The 22620-nt window shown below is 33.2% G+C and overlaps 3 protein-coding genes across 5 annotated transcripts; all 3 read right to left on the bottom strand.

Annotated features, from left to right (window-relative positions):
- Positions 1 to 6894: 6894 nt before the first annotated feature.
- LATE (C2H2-like zinc finger protein) lies at positions 6895 to 7365 on the bottom strand. Its single transcript, XM_011082008.2, has one exon. The coding sequence runs from the start codon at positions 7363 to 7365 to the stop codon at positions 6895 to 6897; it is 471 nt and encodes a 156-aa protein (XP_011080310.2).
- A 3050-nt stretch (positions 7366 to 10415) lies between these two features.
- On the bottom strand, positions 10416 to 16725 carry LOC105163501 (sterol 3-beta-glucosyltransferase UGT80A2). Of its 3 annotated transcripts, none has more exons than XM_011081866.3 (14): positions 16197 to 16725; positions 15860 to 16038; positions 14759 to 14998; positions 14428 to 14539; positions 13981 to 14151; positions 12782 to 12845; positions 12601 to 12658; positions 12321 to 12498; positions 11981 to 12111; positions 11628 to 11730; positions 11454 to 11530; positions 11324 to 11371; positions 11076 to 11225; positions 10416 to 10797 (listed from the first exon to the last, which is right to left on the bottom strand). In XM_011081866.3, exons 1-14 carry the CDS (start codon positions 16399 to 16401, stop codon positions 10624 to 10626), a joined length of 1890 nt encoding a protein of 629 aa, XP_011080168.1. In that variant the 5' UTR covers positions 16402 to 16725; the 3' UTR covers positions 10416 to 10623. The 3 variants fall into 3 exon arrangements, with proteins under 3 accessions (XP_011080168.1, XP_088737584.1, XP_011080169.1); XM_088881458.1 differs by having other exon boundaries at positions 16192 to 16332; XM_011081867.3 differs by lacking the exon at positions 16197 to 16725 and having other exon boundaries at positions 14759 to 14981; positions 15860 to 16024.
- Positions 16726 to 18387: 1662 nt separating this feature from the next.
- On the bottom strand, positions 18388 to 21936 carry LOC105163502 (mRNA splicing factor, thioredoxin-like U5 snRNP). Its single transcript, XM_011081868.3, has 5 exons — positions 21718 to 21936; positions 21435 to 21592; positions 20329 to 20395; positions 19562 to 19663; positions 18388 to 18934 (listed from the first exon to the last, which is right to left on the bottom strand). The coding sequence occupies exons 1-4, from the start codon at positions 21847 to 21849 to the stop codon at positions 19565 to 19567; spliced, it is 456 nt and encodes a 151-aa protein (XP_011080170.1). The 5' UTR covers positions 21850 to 21936; the 3' UTR covers positions 18388 to 18934; positions 19562 to 19564.
- Positions 21937 to 22620: the final 684 nt, after the last annotated feature.

Raw genomic sequence — 22620 nt, 5'->3', positions numbered from 1 at the left:
TACACGAAAAATACAACTATTTCAAATTTGGTCAAACTTTTCAGCAAAAAAACAAATAATATTCCTCTTTGTTTGTAGATGATACACCCATTATTAGATACAACAAACAATAAATAAAAAATTAGAAATCAGTCTTAATTTTTAGATATATTTAAGAAAATGATAAAAGAAGGGCAAATGAGCAGAAAATTATTTAATTAATTATATAATAAGTGTAATATAATTATTATCAAAAAAAATAATAATCAATTACATACCATATACATTTACACTCGTCATTTGATTGTCAGATTGTATACAATTAAATATAATTTATTACTTGAGAGAGAAAAAGAATGCACAATGCAAAATATAATAATGATTTCATGCGGTGGGAAGGAAAAAATTAGCGTCGAGCTACCTAATAAATAAAATTATCATTGCTAATTTACATTATTTAAATTCGTTAATAAGTAAATTTTTATTATTAAATTCATTAAACAAATAAATTATGTGGTTTGCAATTATGTAAGATGGAATTTAGGGGTGATGAAAAAAAAATTAAAAGCACCCGAATCAAATTTTTTATTATTATTTATTTTTCAAACAGAAATTTTAAATTTAGAGTAAATTCGTACCGCGCTATTGATTTTGTTTTATTTTAGAACTTTAAAAAATCGCACCGCTAAATATATAATTAATTTTTAAATTACATATAATAATTCGATAAAATAATTAATTTTTTGGAAGAATTTCATATTCGAATTATATAATCCCAAAATTCATATATAATCAAAGATCAAATTATTAAGCTCATTTAATGATTGTCCAAAATTTTCATTCATTTTTTCTCCCCTATTTTTTTCTCCCTCTTTTCTCCTCTCTTCTCTCTCCGCTCTTTCTTTATTCTGTCTTTTATCTCTATTCTCTTTAAAATCGACTATCAACCTTTGTTGGATCAAGTGTTTTTTTTTTTTTTTTGCAAACACCGCCTAAGCGGGAATTTATTAACTATTAAAAAACAAAGTTCCTGTACAATTTTTTTTTTGTTACATACAGACGCTTGTTTCATGTCTTAATTTTTGTTAGTCTCAACGTCTTATTTTTGTTATATATATTGAAGCTGCCAAACCGCCCGAAACCACAACTTTAAATTTGGATTTAAAAGTGAAAATTAAAAAAAAAAATTTATAAAACCGTCGATATCAATTCAATTTGATAATAAATTTAAAAAAATCGAAACCGCACTGTTAGCATACCTAATGGAACTGTAGAAGCATCCTTATACAGAAGTAGAAACGTGTTTTCTTGAAATGTATACTTGACGCGAGACACATTTGGGGGACAACATAGTTAGCATCAATGTCGGGGGTGCACATAAAATCGTTACACTTCTTTCTTTTTCCGTATTTGTCAGACTGATTTCCAAAATGGTGAAAACCATTCCGTATTAATTGCAATTTTTAGATCTGTTCCAGTAATTAATAGTTCTTTGCAAATTCATACATTTTCTTATGAGCTTCTACTTTGATGGGGATTCCCTTCCAACCAATGGAAATGCAATACTGCATGCAGCATACGGACGTGATTAATGCTCTGTTGTATAAAGTATTGTTTATCTTGATCGAAATTTTATAAACTCGTCCTTCAAAATTACTGATTTATAGTTTGAATTCTTGATATTGCATAGAGTAACTTAATTTCATATATAATAATTATATACGTAAAATTTATATATATATATTAAATAAACGCGATATATAATACTCTTTTATAGCAGAAAATCCCAATTGATCGAGATTTTTAGTCGAATCGGAATATTTCTTTCCTTATTTGTCATTATGTATAAAGAAGAATTAATTGAAGTCTAAAAGAAAAAATATATATATATCGAGGTTGATGTCCCACAATCAATAGATCGTAAGTTTCGAATCCTATTGATATTACGAATGTAGATATTTAGTCAACTTTTAGTTGTATTATAATTATTTATTTTGAATTTATTTATAAATTTTTAAAAATATTAACGGGTCGTGTATTAAATATAATAATAATATATAATTTAATTTAAAAATACCAATGTATTCTTAAAAAAAAAAAAATTGTCCAAATATAGCAAGTAGAGGTTGTTCCAACTCTTGCTAATCTTGGGGGTTTTCATTCACCAACCATTGTTTTATACATAGATTGCTTCACTTTGACCTATGTTTCAAACTTCAAAACCTAATTAGCATTTCATACCATCACTATAAGTACCTTAATTATAACCATCGCTCATAGATTAATACTACTCATCTAAAACTTTTCTAAATAAAATTATCAACTGTTAAATTACACTTATTAATTGAACTAAAAATCAAAATTTTAGATGCACTAGGCGTAAATATATGTTTCTTTCCCTTTCGTCAACGATTATTTCATCTAAAATTTTAGGCCGCTAAAAGAGAAAGTATTTAATATTTAATATCAGATTTATTTGAGCATAATATTGTATGAATAATTATTTCGAGAAAATGCAATCAACCCCCTTGTGATATCACAAATGAGCAAATGACCCCCTTATAAAAAATAAATAGAGATTTACCTCTCTGTATTTTTTAAAATACAACAATTTACCTCCCTATATTTTCTAAAATGAATCAATTTTACCTCTCTGTATAAAGAGGTAAATTGCTTCATTTTAAAAAGTATAGAGAAGTAAATTGCTATATTTTTTTTATAGGAGTGAAATTTGCTCATTTTCAATATCACTTGGGAGTAAATTGCTATTTACCCGTAATTATTTTATATATGTATGTATTTGGGTTGTAAATAGAGTTGGTTGCTGGAGGTTGCTCTTTTAATAATTTTGCCTAATTAAATTATTTGTTAGGCCAATGGGAGAAAATAATTAGTTGGAGAAAAACTAATTTTGCACGTAAAATAGTGAATTAAATTGCATGCTTAATTTTGTGCCAACTACAAGAAAATGAGTGGATGATATGGTGATGTAGGTTGAAATTGGGGAGATCAATGTGTCTACCAATCAAAGCTGTTGGGATCATAAATCATCTCCATCTTGATGCTACATTCCAACTAGCTTCAAATTCTCGAAAATTGGGACATTAGCCGTTTAACGAATAGTTCAATCTGTTCGTTTTTTTTTAGTTTTTATTTATTTATTTGTATTAAATTGATTAAAATGTTCTTGTAATTTATAATTATAATTTAACTTACTTTTCAGAAAAAAAATATTTAATTTTTTTTATTAATTAAGTGAACAAATTTTACTTTTATAATTTTTTAAATTTTTCGATCCACCCCATTTAACTTGGACCAATAAATAATAATAATTATTAAAAGGCCACAAAAGGGCTGGAGCTGCAACGTGCACTTAAAATAATTATGAAAAGCTCATGATTAGCGCTTTTAATTAAGTCCCTTTCAAAGCCAAGTTGGAAAATCGTCATTTTATTAGTGAGATTGACCAAAAAGCTAACGATGTCGTTTGACTCGACCATGATGAAAAATTCGTTAGGTTTTTCTAGATTCAATTGGTCAAAATTAATTCGATAATTCGCCAAACTAAGTGTACATTTATTTTGGGTTTGACTTGAACAACGTGCAGTAATTCAAACGTTGGTTAAATTTATTTAAAATATTTTGAGAAATTCATATGTTCTATAAGATTGTTTTAAAGTTTAGAGGTTAATTACACTTAGTTCTCATCTAAAAATACGAAATATAGTTTTTTTTTCAAAAATTATATTTATACCTCTTTCAAAAATTCACCGCTTACATCTGACTCTCTTTTGTTAAAGTTTAGAATAAATATGATGATGTTAAATAAATAAATAAATTTTAATTTTACCCCTCGTTTAATATTTTCATGTAATGATTTTGTACTTATAAGGAGAAAAAATAATGATGTTAAACTTCACTCCACATATACATATATATTTATATATATTATATTTATCTTTTTATAAGTACTTTTTATGGTGAAAATAAATTGTATGAAAAATAGTAAATTAGCAAAATACAAATTAAAAGTGAAAAAAAATGGTGTGTTTGAAAAAATAATTTAGTATTTGCAAGTCGTAGAATTTGGTAGGAAGTTGCTCATAACTTTTTGAGTAAATTGTCTTAATTTAAGCCGTTCAAAAATAAAATATTTTTAATTTGATAATAATTTATTTTAAACATTTAAAAACACCCCCTAAACCTAAAGTAAAAATGATAAAAGGACCCAAGAAAGAGAAAATTTAAAATAGGAGAAAAAATATTATTTCCGCTGCCGGGATTTGAACCCGGATACCAATTCCAGTAGGTATTTGCCAGCGCTACAGCGGAGTTTTTGTTACATTTCTCGCAAACAATAATACCTATTCTGTTTCTTACGGCACACATACTAATCTCAATTTGACTTACAAAAATGCCCTCTACAAAGTCTTATAGCATCTTCTATTCTAATTAATATATTCATACCGTGTATATAAAAATAACGTTAAAAATAAAAAATTTTAATATTTTATTAAATAATAAATATTTTGTAGATAGTTTATTTAATTTTAAATAGTATTAAAAATGTCAAACAAAACATATACTAATATCAAATTAATGAATGTAAAAGCCCTTCACATGCCCCATGTAAAACATATTCTAGTATGATTTTTATGTAGAATAGTAAGTATGCATGGGAAAACCCCAAACTCGTCCCAAGGAAGAAATATCATAATTACCTACACGCCCTTCCCAAAACTTTTGTGTTATTATAGATAGACACATTGTAGTTTGAAAAATTATATTTAGTATTCATGAATTTTGCTTTCGTTATAAATAAATCTCTATATTAGTGAAAATTTATCAAATTTGTTAATTTTTTAAAAATAAAAATCAGGATAAAAATCTATATTTTCCCCATGTTGATTTATTACTAATTTATTCAGGTCAAATAAATATTTTTATGATCAAATTATCATTATATATTTTCACATGTTAATGCATGTGAGAATGCATATCTTCACCATTACAAAGATAATTTAATTTGAAAAAAAAAATGTTTGACCTACAATAAGCTACCCAAGAGCAAATTTTATTTTTCATTCATTTTTTTCGTTATTATCCATTAATTCTGTGAATTTTGACTAACATAGAGATCTTTTTATTAGATAGAACTATAGAAGCAAACTTTTTCAAAATTACTAGATGTAATTTTTCAAACTACAAGAGATTTATATGTAATTACACTAAATTTCGGGAGAAAAGTATAATTATCCCAAAGAAGTATTTAAAATAGGAGAAAAAATTATTTTTCCGCTGCCGGGCTTCGAACCCGGATACCTCTCAATGGTATTTGCCAGTGCTACAGCGGAGTCTTTGACATCTTTTCCGCCAAAAAGTATTTATATTTTTTATCACAAGTTAGTCTTGGGCCAAGCCTCAGTGGTAGGCAAGATATGGGCCCATCTCTAATTGTTCGGGCTTTATTTGTCAAATGGGCCTCAGGTAATAAAACGACCCAAGCCCAAAACTGGTAGCAAAATGGAAATAAATGAGAAAAAAGGAGAGGAAAAATTAATTATCCGCTACCGGGGGATACCAAGACATTGAGGTATTTGCCAAGTGCTACAGCGGGTGGTCTGGCTAATGTTTAGCTTTCGAAGTTGTCAAACTATTGATATTAATATCAACTTAATATGAAAGTGAGCGCACTTCACATGCACCACGCTTTTATTCAAACACTTACTGGTCTTTATTTTCATCTCATATGGCTCCTCTTGATCCAACAGAACAACTCAAAAGATAAAAGATGTATCCACTCCTCTCATTTATACTGCAAGCGCGATTGCTATAATATATACTTCCTCGATCCTGCTGTTAGACTTCATCTTCTCTTCTTCTTTATTAAGATTGACTATCGAATAGAATAACATTCGAATTTAGAACCACCTAAAAAGAAATATTTATTATTTGATGCATATCCTAACATAAGAAGTCCAACGAGTTTCAGAAATTATGCAGAAGCTTTACAGACTTATTATGAAGCGGAATCAATAAAATGGGTAATCTTGAGCTTGTATCTAACTGTATAAAGGTAGGCGCAGATCGATGAATAGAAAATATTGTACGAGTATCTACAGGACCTAAATTATCAAAAGGCTCTTCAAAAACATTGAAAATTCGTCCCAGAGTCGCTCCACCAACCGAAACACTTAGAGGAGCGAAGCTCATGTAGAGGTACCTACAGCAAGATCTGTCATCTTGACAGAAATTCCTTTAAAATCGGGAACGTACCAGGGACCTCACATATACCTCTTCACCAAGGTCTACTTCCAAACCGGAGATTGGTTTGGCCTGACTAAAGAGATTCCTTTCAACTAACTCAAGCACTAAAGAGAGATGAAGCAGAATATCGATAGACAATAGACCAACAAACATCTTTCTAATATAAATGCTCTTTGACACACAGATTGAATCTTCTATCCCAAATCTTATTATATATAGTACATACATTCTGCATTTATACAAATTTTATTATTTAAAATGGAAAATTTTAATGAGCTTGACCCACAATGCTTTCAATTTTCAAAAAAACTGTCTCTTTATCAGAGAAAGATCTCAAGTACATATAGCAAGCATAAGTTGCTAAGTAGAGAAATTTTTTTACTCAAATATCGAGTCAAATCAATTATATATTTATTGTGTGATTGATCACTTTTCTTAAACTATATATTATTGTACTTGTTATATAATTGGTTCAAATTCATCCGGAATTAGAATGTAAAATTTTCGATAAGATCATAACCCCACTTCTCAATTTATTAAAAGAAATGCAAAAAATAGATGAATGGAACAAAACTGTATATGAGCTATGGCCGTGAAAACAAAAAGAACTCTGCCAATGCCGTACCCCTTAATGAATCAATGAGTGTTCTACAAATGAAGAGACAAATCAAGCTTTTGATCTTTGTGCCTCTCGCAATCCCCATGGCTATGGTTCTTGTACTCTTGTCCAACCTCATGGCTCGACCACTTGCCACGGTACAAATCAAGATTCTCGAACCGGGCCCCGCCGCTTGACCCGAAGCGGTCGACCATCTGCTGGCCCTGGAACTGGCACAGGCTGGCGCCATGGGCGTTGACATAAGCCCAAGGGCTGAAAACTCCGATGGGATAGTTGGGAGAGAAAAGCAACGGCGGTGGCGGCGGCGGTGGTGGGATGAGAGCGAAATCACAAGCCCTTTTGTTCTTTCTAGCTGCGCTCCTCTCTTTCTTGTGGGCATTTTGATGGCCGCCGAGAGCTTGTGAACTGTGGAACTTTCTTGAACAGTATAGACATGGGAAAGATTTAGCTGTATCTTGTGCTTTGTTTGGCGATCCATGACTTAAATGCTCACCCTCCATTGTTGAACAACGTAAAAACTTTCTTCAAGAACACAAACTGTTTGAGACGAGTAGACAGAAATGTAATAAAATTTCACAGGGTTTCTTTCAAGTGAGGCTTTTTTCCGTTTGTGGGGTGGTGGGGTGGTGGGGTGGGGTGGGGTATATAAGTTTGAAACATATGAAGAGATGTGTATGTGTGGGATTTATATAAAAAAGAGTGCATGCAAGAGGGTGTATGTGTATGGGCTTGGGAGCAGTAAGAGATAAGAGAAAGATAGGTTTGTGAAGAGTGAGGGGTGCCTGCAAAGAGAGTGATTGGTGAGAAGTGTATAATAGTAGTTGATTGGGAAATGGAATCCATCCATTTCTGACAGTAATGGACACAACCAGCACCAGCACCAGCACCAGCTAGTAGTCTGCTTTCCTTTTGCAGGCAGCCAACTTTTTTAACTCTACTTTTTGAGTTTCTTTTTGGTTCACTTCTTTGTTTTATCTTCTTCTTCTCTCAATATAAAGAGTTTTGTGTATCTAAATTCCATGGATAATTGTGCTTCCTCTGCAGAGTCAAGTGGTGATGTCCAATGGAACAGTAACTTGCATACTTGCACTAGAAAATATCCCAAACCATCATGGAGTAACGATCCGTATAATAATTCTCTTTAAACATAAATGTACAAATTTTTAATCACTATGAAATATTCAATCTAAACAACAGCTGCTATAACTCAAATGTTGTATGTATGTATGTACTCAATAATTCGGTCAGTTATCGTGCATAATAGACCAAAGTATCGTTTATAATTAAGTCATGAATTTACCATCTGACCTTACAATCCATCTCACGTAAAAATAAGGTACATTACGCCAGTCTGACTAGCATAGCACCTCGATGTGAGAGTTGTATTGATGAATAGAACAATCAAAGATGTGGTGGGAGACAAATTCAATTTGAATGAATGGGAAATAGACAGTGAGATGAGAAAAGGTGAGTGAAGTGGAGTAGGGGTATTGGTGGGGGAGAGAGGTGTGTTCTCATTCCCATATATAAATTGCAGAAGAGCAGATTGGCCTATCCCTCAACTTCCCTTTTTTCTATCTCCTCTGCTTTTTACAATAAATAGTGAGTGAGTGAGTGTGTGTGTGTGTGATGAGGGATGGGCAGCACTTTCATCTTCATCTGACTCCCCACCGCCAACTCCCCAACTCCAAGTTGTTTACCTTTTCCCCAAATTTGGCATCTTCCTATGTATGTATGTATGTATGTAGCTCATCTGTCCACCACAGACATACTTAAACAACAAAGGACTGCCTTTGTCAGTGTTTGCACAATTCCTTCCCTCTGGAAATGTTGTTGCATTTTGATCATCCACTCCCTTCTCACCACCAAAATAATAGGACACGCAACTGGTTTAAACATTAACATGTTTATGATTGTCATCATTTCATTTTTTTCTTTTCTTTTTTATTTGTTCTTTTTAGGAATAATTACACTCTTATTTCTTGAAATTTAGTGTAATTACACGTAAATTTCTTGTGGTTAAAAAATTACATCTAATATCCATAATATTTTCTACCATCTAAAAAATATCGAGTGCAAATCGATTTTTGCACTCGATTGACTTATTATTGATTTGTTGCAACTCAAACAAATTAACTTTTCTTATAATAATAAAGATATACCTCATCACATGCATTATCGTAGAAAGATGTACAAGAATAACTTGATCATAGAAAAATTTATTGACTTGCAATAAATTATCAATAAATCAATTAAAAGTAAATATAAATTTTTATCTAATTTTTTGTTAGTATCATCAAATTTTATACATTTTGACTAGTGAGGAACTTAGACGGAATAAACTTCACATGTGCTAGATATAATTTATAAGACCAAAAAAAATCTATATATAATTACATCAAATTTTAGAAAATATATTATAATTATCTTATTTTTCTAACACACCCAAATTTGAATACAAGAATAAAGAAATGCATCTTCAGATGAGCGCGCGCACACGATTTTAGTTGCATTTTGACATTAATTCTTAGCCGGTGCATGAAAAAGCGCAACACTCCAGGATAGACTCCTCAAGGGGGAACGCAACTTCGCAGTTCGGACGAAAATTCAAAATTCAATTGCCAGAGTTTTCTGTTTTTCCTTTTTCTTTTTTGATTGAGGCAATCAATTGTATCAGAAGTTTAATAAAATTAATTTAATAAAATCAATTATTTAAAATTAATATTACATTCTTTAATAAAAATTAAGATAAATATAATTACCTTACCTAAAGTTTTTAAAAATTATAAATACCCATCTGAAATAAAAATCCACTAAACGATAATATAAAAAAAATTACTACTTTATTCTTATTAATTTTTTTCCCAAAAAGGACATTTAAGAAAATGTAAAAGAGAGAGAGAGAGAGAGAGAATGAGTAAAGTAATCCATAAAACACATTAGTCCATAAAGATATTCTTTTAAAAAATAAAAAATAAAAGAATATAGAAAATATAATTTTATACTTCAAAAATACATTTTGATCGATTCGCTACAAATATTGAATGAAAACATAACGAAAACTAACATAATTAACTAACTATTAAACAAATGTTGAAATTATTAAAATATTTATAATTTTTCAAACAATAATAAAAAATATATAATCATGTCAAACCTTAGAAAAGTGGCTATAAGATACATTGAATTCTACTTTCAGAAATTCAAATACTTTCATCCAAGCTTTGTTTCAAGAAAACTACAGAGATAAGTATTTGATCTCTCAATTTTGACCTTTGAAACACAATCAGTATCCATTTCCAGCAATTACGTCCAACGATTTGCTCTTCAAAATCAAACCCAACCCACGTACATTTAGAACGTAAGAAACTCTTATTCAAATCAAATTTGACTGAATCGAAAAAATACACTTATCATAGGATATATACACTAACGCCATAACCCGTGTATGTGATTGGTTCAACTATGACGACAATTTCCTCAGCAGACCACTATTTTCTCCCAGATATCGACATGTCAAAGTACTCTGATGACAAATGAAGACAAGATGGAAAATAAAACGAATTCATGAACTAATTCCATGCAATCAAGACATACAATACTTGTAACTACAGGGAAGCAGTGATGTGAACAAGGTGGGATTATGAACAAAAATTGTTGCTGGGAGAAAGTACCATCGCCAAAGAAAAATCAAAAGATATAATTTCAACCTCCAATAATGAATACAGAAACGAAAGGGACAACCTCATCCGTTAAAATCAGGAACAACCAAAGCATGAACGTACTGAGAAAAGGCTTGATGGTGTAGGTTCGGGAATGGGATCAGGCTCACGGTTCTTACGCGGAAGATGTTTGAGGAATGCCTTCACAGCTCCCGTCACCCCATCTTCATTTTCCATTGCCTTTGCAAGTTCAACTGCACGTTCCTTGACCTGTACAAAATCAATCTAGTTTATCCTCCTCTGCTTTATGAGACAATTTTTGTTTCCTATTAGCCGACTTTGGGTTTTCCCCGCTCTTCTCCATTGTGATAAATGCCAAACGATCCACAGATGAAAAGCGAGGAGAAACCTCTCAACAAGAATAAAATATGTGCAATTAAGAAGATCCAAGTGTAGTTAATGGCTTTTGACTTTGTCTGAGACACGGAGATCGGATGTGCTATCCACTATACCATAGTAAAGCAAAAAGGAAGTTTAAAACAACGTACCTTGGGGTCTAGCATAAATTTAATTGCATCAACCAGCTTTTGAAGTGAAAATTCATCAACTGGAATTGGTGGAGGGCCTACACCTCTGGCATGGACTCTGTCTCCCCAGAAAGGTTGGTCACCAAAGAAAGGGATGATAGTTGTTGGGCACTGCATTGCCAAAAATAAATAAGGAAATCCGTTAAGTTGTCAAGAACTAAGCCACATGAGCAGAAAGTGAAAGAACAGCACTTCATGTAAGTCATTACCGCAGCTTTAAGACCAGCAGCTGTTGTTCCTGCGCCCCCATGATGCACCTAAGAAAAATTGAAAAATAATACAAAATCACCTGACAGTAGTAGGAGTTTCAAAGCAGCACCTGAAGATAAAACAACTAACCACAGCAGCACATTGCAAGAAAAGCCAGTCGTGAGGACAGTTATCCAGCAGATACACAAAGTCCTTTTCTTCTGCCACTGAGAACAATAATCAGTTTGGGGATGAGTTAGGAGATGCATGGCAAAAATCATATGTATTTAGTGGATAAGATCAAAGAATGAACAGAAAACTCACATTCACCAAGGCCACCCCAGCCTTTGTTAATAATGCCTCTTTGTTTAGTTATTTCTAAAGCCTCAACGATTATTTGTGTCATTTTTTCTGGTTCTTGAACAGGCTGAGATGACAAAGAAAAAGGTTAAAGTTGGAGGTGATAATTATTTTCAAGAAAAAAACATAGATTAAGACATAGAAGCTGAGAAGTATGGAAACATCTTTGTCCAAATATTGTGTATGGAAATTAAAGGACCAAAATATAAACGAACAGGAGCTATCTCTCTTTTTCACTCATTCTTGGTCTTTATATTTAGTAATTGGGAGGTTCAGTGGAGGGCTAGTGATAGGATATCAGGAAGCTTGATACTCACAAGACTGCCAAACCCGATATATATAGGCTTTGGACCAGCTTTAAGCCAGTTTAAAAGCGACTCGGGAGGCTCATAATTTGTTGCAAGATCAAGGAAGCAAAATCCAACGACATCAACCTTTGGTCCCCAATCTGCAATTTACAAAGCTCAATTAGCAACTGCCAACATAGACATGCAATGGACGTGTAGTTGCTATGGATTAAACAGAAACTACAAGCCATACCAGAAGTTTCAAAAAGAAAAGACTGTTATTTGCATCATGTTTAAAGATGGTATATGGGTGATGCTTAAAAAAGGTGATAATTTGTCAAGCATAAGATGCTTCTAAGAAAATGAGCACCTTGTGGTTTAGGAACAAGGTGAGGACTCCAGATGTAACCATGTGGAATATCCGATTCGGATCCTTGTGATCCACTCAAGTACGTGACTGGCCGTAGCTTCAGCTTTTTTTTCCTAACATCATTGATCATATCTCTTATTCCTAGCCAAATCAAGGAGTCGACAATCTGATACGATAACTGCAAAATTCATTCGAGAAAAAGGCATTACATAAACATAATGGTATTAACTATTTGAACAATTAACCAAAATGCAAGAATACAAGGATTCATCAAACACACCCTATATCCAGCTGATTGCTTAACTCGGGATAAAGGATGGGGGAATTCACTGGTTGGCCTGGTAGAAGAGAATTAACAAAAAGTAGAGATTTGTTATAATTTTCAACCAAACTTTGTTTCTATGACAAACCAAAAGGAATAAATAAATCTCTACATAGGCCAAAAGATCCAGAAGACTTACGTCCAAGGCATTGTGAAAAATATATGAATAGGTATTTTCAATGCCTCTGCAACATGTGTATGACCTGTAGTGGTCTCAAGGTTAGGAGATGAAACAATTTTTCATAAGTCATGTATAAAATTAAGGATAAATGACTTTGCATGAAACCTTAAATAACTCGCAGAATATCAAGAATACTAGCTGGACCTCCCATAGCTTGATGTGCATCTTCATACAAACGCTCACATGAATATACACACGTTTACAGAATACAAATATATGCAAGTATTGTTATGTTAAATTGAAACTTTATGCACACAAAATATGTAAAATACTAAAGGTAGGAGCCTCATTGGGGGTACTGAAATGAATTATCCTGATTACTCAAAGAGAATAAAGGAAAAGGAAGAGAATTTGATAAATTTTCAGCCGAGGAAGAGAGGAGAAGAGCAGCCCAAAATCAAGAAATTGCTTTTTGGAATTATTAATGTATTTCTTATCCAAAACCTTTGCCGAATTTCAGTCACTACCCAGTTGTGCCAATCAAGTCTGGCAGGCCAATTTCCTCTGCTCTGCAAAGTTTCTAAATCTTTTCATCTCAATTTCAGGATGCTCCAATTATTGTTGTCTCATACCCTAACAAATGTTCGAGCAACTTCTTGTCAAAAAAGTGTGGGACAACAGTACTAATCGAGTATGTGGCACCACTACAAGTACAAGAGGAGAGAAATATCTCCTAGACAAGCCCTCCTCAGGCAGATAAAAAAGGACACCCCTCCCCCACCCCCACCCCCACCCCCAACAGACAAAACAAAGAGATAAAGGAGAAGAAGAAGTCGACAAGATCAAGCAGTGTGCAACTGTACATGAAACAGGTAAGTTGATCAGCCAAAAGAAAAGGAAAGAAAGAAAAACCCACAAACAAAAACAGAAACAAAATACTCGCCACCCTTATGGCCTCTTTCCAGCTTTAATGTCTACTTTGGCTCTATTACCGCCAGCAAGTTCAATTATGGGCCAAAATTAATTAGTTGTGCTCAATACATTTTAGTTAAGAAATTCCCTGTAATCCCAATTCAACAACTTGGAGCAACCTGTCCATCATGTTGAACATTTCATGGAGATAATCAATCATATAAATAATCAATTGGTAAAAATGAAGAAATGCAGACATTGAAACAGGGAAAATGAAAGAAGATATACAAGTGACATAGGCTAACCATATGCTGGAGGATTTGCGATTATTGCATCGGCTTTGAAAGGAATCCCTGAATCAATGTCAGGCTCTTTGCATGCTGGAAGTAGAGAATAAATTATTTCCTTCATTTGATTTCTTTGTACAGGTATTTCTGAAGGCCCTGAAGGCAAGAAGCCTTTATTCTTAACCATGTCTGCAGAACAAAAAGTACTACATCATGAGTTCATTGCTTTAATCATGCACACATAGACACTCGCCACTAATCAAACATCGTGACTTGGCAACTATATCAAAAAATTTGTCAAGCCAAAACTCTATATAGATTCCTGTTTGGCCAGCATGGTGATGATCTCAACTGTTAAACTGAGTGCCCAGTGTAACAACAGTGCTCCCGCAACATGTTGACAATATATGGGATAAATCAAGATCATGAAACCCACTGGATTAAAGTCAAGCATTAGAAACATACATCCTGCAAGAACTTTAGGATCACCACCAAGGGGATAGAATTCCAACCCAGATGTCAAGACAAACTCTTTGAAATTGGAATGGGTAGCCAATCTAACACGATGTCCATAATCCTGCACCCAAGCATCCTCATCAACAACTTTATAAAGAACCCAATAAGGAATTTCATCCAAAAAAATATACGCAAGTACTATTAGGAAAAATAATCTTCTTCCAACAAGAACAAATTAAGCAACCTTTGCACCTTCACTTTACCAAATAACCCGAAGTCATTTTGAAGTAATATGAGTCAACTTGCACCTACAACATCTATGCCATATTGATTCATATACCTGTAGTCGTTTCCCAATCGCAACAAATGGCTGTACATCTCCACGAGTGCCAACAATAAGCATAACAATTTGCAATGGAGGAACATACTGAAGTTCTGTTTCATCAAGGGGCTCTTCATCCACCTCTTTATATACACTTTCAGTACCAACTCCAAGTGTATGAGGTTCAACATCTCCTGGAATTTCAAATTCTACACTTCCATCATCTTTGACAGTAGCTATTCTGTTCAACAATTTGAGCTGCAGTGTTTTAAATATTTAACGGCAATCACAGGCGTGTACTATGTTAAACAATTTGAGACACAGTGTTTGGACTATTAAAACTGAAATCACAGCCATAAACCATAATCAAATAAATGTCATGTCCAAAATCAGTCTGCAATAGCGCATTCCACTAAAATAGAAAAGATTCATGAATAAGCAAATAGTACACATGATGGATTATGCTTAATGCTTATACTATGAAGGGGTGATTAGCCAAAACATTGTTAGTATAGAAAGAAATAGAGAAGGGGAGTCATGTCATGGGGGTTGCACATCAAAGAGAAGGCAATTCACTCGTGCAAGCCTTGGCCATACTCGTGTGAAAATAAAACCACAAAACAACCCAAACACCCACTTCCATGTTACTTAACATAGTATAACAGCAGCTTTCAAGACAAATACGGGAACTGAAAAGCAAGTAGCCAAGTATTTATTTGTATATCAACAGTTACGTGGACAACCATTTGATAATCTTTTCCATTATCCCAAAAGGTACAACTATCTAAGGTTTGCCTTGTTTGGAAACTGACAGCCTGTATTTGGTTAGGCTTCAAAAATATTCAATTTGAGCATCATCTGATGTCAGTAACCAACCCTCTTGGACACCAGCTAGTCCCAATATTAGATCTAATGAGTACATGAATATTTCTATTACACAAGTCGTACCGCATCCAATCGGCAAGCCGCATCAGACATGAAACACTCTCTGTTTAATCAAACAGCAGAAACTTCTCAATAATTTTTCGAGTGCCATTTAGTTATACAAAGACATAATCCAAGAATGATGCACAATGACAACATTAAAAGAGACTGCAATAGCCTAAAGGGGATGTTTACCTTCTGCTGTACAGAAATTCGGTCATCAAAAATCTGAGCAGCCTCTTCGGGAAGTAAATTATTGTGTCTTTGCCTCTCAGTCTTCGATCTGTCTAACACCAAAGGAGGCTCTAACTTCTCAGAACTCAAAATTTTTGGAGGCATCGTATTTACTCTAGAAACAGTCGCCCCTACACTCCCTGCAAACATTAATTACAATCTAACCATCAGTAAATTCATCTAACCTAACCAAAACCAAACTTAAAAGTATCCAACAAACATAACCCCAAACTATCAAAATTCCCAAGCAAAAACCACTTTCATTCACTTAACCCTCGAATTAAAAGTCATACTTCACCTAAAGAGCTGCTGCCGCCATTAGACAGCGCCGCAGCCGCGGTACTATCAACTGAAGCAACAGTGACCCCCGGAGAATCTTTCTCGAACTTGACTGAAACTTCACCGGAACTAGAAGAAGAGCTAGCTTCTCCAGCCTGTCCCATCGGCACCACCACCGCCTCCGGCGGACTCCGCCTTTGATCCAGATCTACGGCACCTTCCATAAACAGCCACGTATGATTTATGTATGTATAGAAGCACACATAGTGAGTGGGGGAGTGTGTGTATTCGTGAAAAGTATACAGAGAAAGAGAAGAGAAGGGCGGCCACGTCCAGAAGTGGGAAACTCTGCTGGAAACTTTGCTTTGAGCAGAAAGAAAGACAGCACAGCAGTTTTGAACTGGAGACACCAGAAACTGTGACTGGATTCCTTGTCGGAGGTTTGAGGAAGTTCCACGCGACGTCCAGCGCGTGAGTGGAAGGTTCTAACATCGTTTTTGCAATTTTACGCAGTCGAAGTCCGACTTCTGAACCTTTCTCTTAATTTACATTTTAGTAAATAACACTTTTCCCCTAATAAGTGCTGGGACCTTTTCATAAATAAATAAATGTCAAATACCTTTATTGGTCCTTCATTTTTATTTTTTATTTCACTTTAGTCCTTCATCTCTTAAATATATTATAATAGTCTTATCTTTTAAAAACATTCACTATAATTCCTAATCGTTATGTTTTAACTGAATCTAATTAAATTGGATGAAATATTCTTCTACCAGAAGGTAAAATTGAAAAAACTCATATATTATAATAATTTATCAATCACTAAACATATCATGTACCCCAATAAAAAGAAAATCAATTAAATATAATAAAAAAATATATATATTGATTGAGATTCATGCAAATTCTTTCTGTTATATATTTTACATTTTAATACCTAGACGTAAACTATATCTGTTGCATTTAACTTTCTTTTTGAATAAGTGGTAGCGGTTTTTATTAAAATTTGTATTTTTTTAATTGATAAATTATTAGAGTAGATGAGTTTTTTTTTCCTTATTATTGGAATATTTCGTCCAATTTAATTAACGATCATGGACCATAGTGAAATTTATGTGAAAGATGAGGGACTAATATAATATATTTAAAAAATGAGATGACTAAAGTTAGATGAAAAGTAAAAATGAAAGACTAATGAAGAGATTTTACCATAAATAAATACAGACTACTATAAATAAACATTATGAACACAATAAATTGTATTAAAGTAGCATAATTCATATCATTTAATATTTCAACGTAAAGTCATAATGGTAACTTGTTAATATACAAAAATATCTTTATGTAATATTTATTTATTCAAAAAATTAGACAAGGGTTTGATATAATTTAGGATTCGACACACAAAAGATATTTTCCCATAATAATTTTGGAATAGCTTATTTACATAAATTTATATGAAATTTGGCTTTCTTTCAATTTAACACATCTAATTTTTTACATGTTGGGATTGAAGAGAAAACAAAATTTTCTGTCAACCTCAATAGATTGGAGAGAAATCAAAATTAAGTGATGATTGAATATTTGGACTTTTGTAGTTAGTGAACGGGGCAAAATAATAACGATATAATTTATCATTTTTTTTTCAAAAATCAAAAGGAAGAAAAATAATATTGGCCTAAAGAGAATAATTGTGGTAGGGAAGGAAAGTTCTGCTTTACACAGAGAATAAATATATTGGTAAATTATAATAGATTCTCCTATAATTTGCGTTAATAACAAATATCCCTTGTTATATATATAAATATTTTTTTAAAATTATAAATATCCCCTACAATAAATTATCATAAAAGATATTTATAATTTTAAAGTATATTTATAATTTTTTTAAATAATAAAAAAATATTTATAATTATAATAAATTTTAAAGTAACTCATTACAATTTATCCTTAACATGTTCATAGTGTTCGGATTCATTTTCGAAGTATTTTATGGAGATAAAGAGAGAAAAACAAAGATAAATAAGTATATGTTAAAAATAATATGTAGTTTGAATTTATTTTTAAAAATAATTTAAAATAAATATTATATGTTTAATATTGTATTTTGAGAGACAAAAATCAAATCAAATCTTTTTTATATATATTTATATATATATATGTATGTATGTATGTATATATATATGTATTTATAGCAAAACAGTTAAAAATACACAGATACAGCATTTTTATATGATGGCAAATATCGGACATATTTTGACTCATCGCGAAGATAATAACTTAAAAATGAAAACAAAGATAGTGATTAATTTGGCGTTTGTTATACCAACATATATTCTTCCATGGGGCCCGATCCTTGGTATTTCTTTCTCTTGCAAGATGACAACATCAGGTGGGCCAGCACAGCAGGCTTCCATGAATTTTCAATCTCATGAAAATTGGACGACTGCTCTCCCTGTCCGCAAACCCACTAGTATTCTCAAACACATAGCCCCACAAGAAAACATTCTTCATGCTTTACAGAATTATGCAATTACAATGGCGAGGGTGGGGAACTCCGGATCCGGACTAAAATTTCCCTAGAGCTAGAACTTGAGCCTGGAAAAGTCGATGCCCACGACGGAATAGGTGACAAAAAAATGAAACCAATAGGTGACAAACTACAAAGTCATGCTTCATGTTTAGATCTTGATATTAAAGTAATCTGGATCAAAATGGTGCAGCCTCACGTATCCATCTTCGCCTCCACTTGAGAAACTATAAATATAAGATGGGAGAAAAATCGTCAGACTTAAACATGCCACACCCTTGCCAGAGGAGTTGTATACACAGGTGATCATTAGAAGTCGGGACACGGAATAAAGTAATCATGCATGTTGCAACCAGTTAATAATATAATTCATACGGAAGTTTAACATTAATTGCTTGTGGAAATAACCACCCAAAAGTAGTAGCTACTACTACTACTAGGACGACTTGTCATGCGGAACCCACGTCACACTTTATTAAGGGAAAAAATGCTGCTTGAGGATGATATTCTTCCTAGTTCCGCTTAAGAAAGGCCCAGTGTCATAGACCTGCTTAGCTTAAGGAGAATAGCACATACAACACCATAAAACCAGGAATACCATTAACCCATTGACAATCACATTCAGTGACAAGCAAAAAAAAACCTTTCATCTTGAACCACATATCCCCAAGATACACTTCACATGTAACTCTGCAGCAGAGGTACTTTACATAAAGTTAAATTGTCCTCATGGTGGACCAAGAATCTGAGAAGTGTGAGTACAATACTACAGAGAGCGAGAGTTCAGATAAAATCGGCAGTTTCTTAACTATTATGTACTAATTTAAAGAACCTCGTGGCTTAAAAATTCTTACCTCCTAAAGATCTTTATACAGCAACTGAAACTTTGGTATTCGCTCAGGAGGCAGTGGACAACTTACAATGAGCTTGCCCTTCATTGCCCCTCTATATATTGCCTGCAACCAGATAGAGCAAGCATTATACACTCAGGCACTTTAGGGTCCTTCCCACGGACTGAATAAGGGTACAAAAACAAGAATAAATGAGCTCCTAAAACTTCACCGAGATATTAGTAAAGTAGTCTGGAAGAAGAAATACAAAAGTACAGTTCCATGTGGCAGAAAAAACCCATTGATCATATTTGTTTTGGGGCTCCCCATGCTGAACTTTTGAGTTAAGTTGGTCATGAACACACAAACAAAGATCACCTTATATAGCAAGGCTGCTGAAGCTCGAGTTTATCACGAGTGACTAGGATGACATTGCATCTTTAAGATCAGCTCCCATCAAAGAAATTGGAAAATTATACACCTTCTGGGGGTTTTAGCAAGAAAATACTCAATCGATCGCCTAATATTTGAAGTTAAGTGCTGCTGCTAGCTGAGTCCTAAATTAATAGTTATCATTGAGAAATAAACATCCTGGCTTTCTAGTACCAAAACCTTTAAGTTCAAAATTTTTGGGTTCGGAAAGAAGAAAAACAAAGTAGGCGATCGGAAAACCTGAATGCCAAATCGTAGTTAGTATTCTTATACATATGAAGGAGGAAACACAAGTCATGAACATGTTTTATACAATACGGAACATTCATTTAGAGTTCAAGTACCCAGCAGATGAATACCTCCACAACATCAATGAAGTCTTGTTTTCTCATATATGTTCCGACCCACTTAGTATGGTCTGCGCTTCTGCACGAGGCAAGAGACAAAAATGGGTAAGCCACAAATAGGAAAGGTTAACTAGTTGCTATCCCTACCGTGAGCACGCCATCGACGTCGAATCATCTCCAAATTTTTATACATAAAACACTGGTATCTTAGGAATAGACAGTTCTGATTCCACTTGACTAATTTTATGTTAAAATAAGTAACAAGAATGAGAACAGAAACATGGACTGCTAAGAAAGAGAAATTCCAGCATCTCTCTTGTTCTTGCCAGAGTGAAAGAAATACAAGAAGAATGAAATGTTGACTGTTGAAATACACAATATTAACAAAAGAAATCTAACACTTTGCTGAGAAGTATAACTGAAAAACAAGAAGTTCAAGAGATTCGAGACCACGGATACATGTAATCCCTTCAATTAGAGTACTTTTGAAGGGAACTTCAGCACAATCAAGGAGTTAACATCCCTCGATGGCGGATGCAACATGGACATTGTTTCCTTTTCGGGAGCACATTCAACCATCTCCCTACTAAATTTGCGGTGTGTCTGAACTTTGAGTTCTAGTGAAGAAAACACTAAGAACAACATATTAATCCATTTTTGTTCAATGCGAAAGACAAAAGAAGCTTGTCGGAGTACAACCACATAGTATACAGTAATATAGATATGTAAATAGTTGTACTTTGTTGTTGTGCTTAGTCTCAACCCCATAAAAGAATTTTAACAACGTATTTACTATCTAATGGCTCTTCCTTTCCTTCATTTTTCTCTGTTAATTTCTAATCCGTTCCTTTGTTGTTGCTACCCCCAAGACATGTATGCTAAAATCGGCACCGAACAAAAAATTCAAACAATATATCATATTTTAGCATATGAAATACAAGGTTCAGCTGCCTCGACTTTCTGTTTCTTCCAAAAATAATTGGAAGAAAGCGTATTATATGCTCATAGCAAAAGAGAAAGCATCATAACGTAATACTATCACAATAACAAAGTTCACTGATCAATACTAAGAAAGCATCCAAATTAAGACGAAAACTGAACAGAATCGAGCATAATACCCGGAATCCATCTTCATGTGATGAGCATTAAAGAAGAAAACCGTAGACGGAATAAATGTTATGTCGAAATACTTGACATAAACTTGAATCTCCTCCGAATCCACATCCACCAACGCCACCGTCGCGAATCTCGACACGTCTCTCGCCGATTTGTACAGCTGCCGATCAATAAACAACCAAGTCAAAAACCAAATTAATCCCACCAAAACTTGTGAAAAATCGACTCAATCCTTCTCTTTTCCAATAAAGCGAAAAACTAAAAAAAGAGAAAGCGGGAGACAACGATGTCGTCGAGCTGGAGGCAGACGGCGTCGGAGGAGCGGCCGAAGCGGAGGACGAGGACTTTGTCGAGGGTGTCCCTGATGAGAGAATCCACCTCTCGCTTCTCCCTGAGCGTTGGCAGCAAATATTCCATCCTATCTTTGTTGGGGGGATTTTCACTTTGCACCTTCAAATTCAACCCTTTAAAAAGGGAAAAAAAGACATTCACCAATTTGCAGTAGCAATAATTAGCATACTTTTTGTTATGTTTTAAACATCTATGCTAATATAAAAAAGTGATAATTATATTTACATTTCATGATTGTGCTTTATTTATAAAATCATCCCTGAATTTTTAAAAATTATACGTGCACCACCAGAAACTTCAATATCATCAACATAAACTATTCATACTTTTTTTAAAATACACCAGCAACATTACGCAAATTGTCCTACCTTTTGAGTCATCAGGAGTTATTTTTGTAATTACACAAAAATTAGAAATAATTTGTATAAATAAATTATAGATGAAGGGGTATAAATATAATTAACTAAATAGAAAACAAAGCAATCTCTCGACCACAACTGGCACTTTGTTACATTGTAGCATTAAATTTAAAATACAAATTTTACCCTTAAATTATGTACCAATATAGTTATTTACATATTTCAAATAATCTAAATCATTTTTTAACCATTAGTATACTATCATATTTGTCATCTACTCTCGCTCATACTAATGATGAGTGCTCTTCAACTATATATAGTATAGATATTTATTTTTTTTTTTAGAATCTGTGATATATCTATCTAAATATATACGTGCAAGCATTTTTTGCTACGGTGGCTAGTGTATTTATGTACACATTTTGGTACAACAATCTTATATTATTGGTGTATATCAAAATATTTCGATGCTTAAAGG

This window comes from Sesamum indicum, linkage group LG6 (assembly GCF_026168435.1).
Source record: "Sesamum indicum cultivar Baizhima isolate 11 linkage group LG6, ASM2616843v1, whole genome shotgun sequence".
NCBI classification, from domain to species: Eukaryota; Viridiplantae; Streptophyta; class Magnoliopsida; order Lamiales; family Pedaliaceae; genus Sesamum; species Sesamum indicum.
Note: the sequence above shows the minus strand (reverse complement) of the source record. Positions and strands in the feature narration are given on the sequence as shown.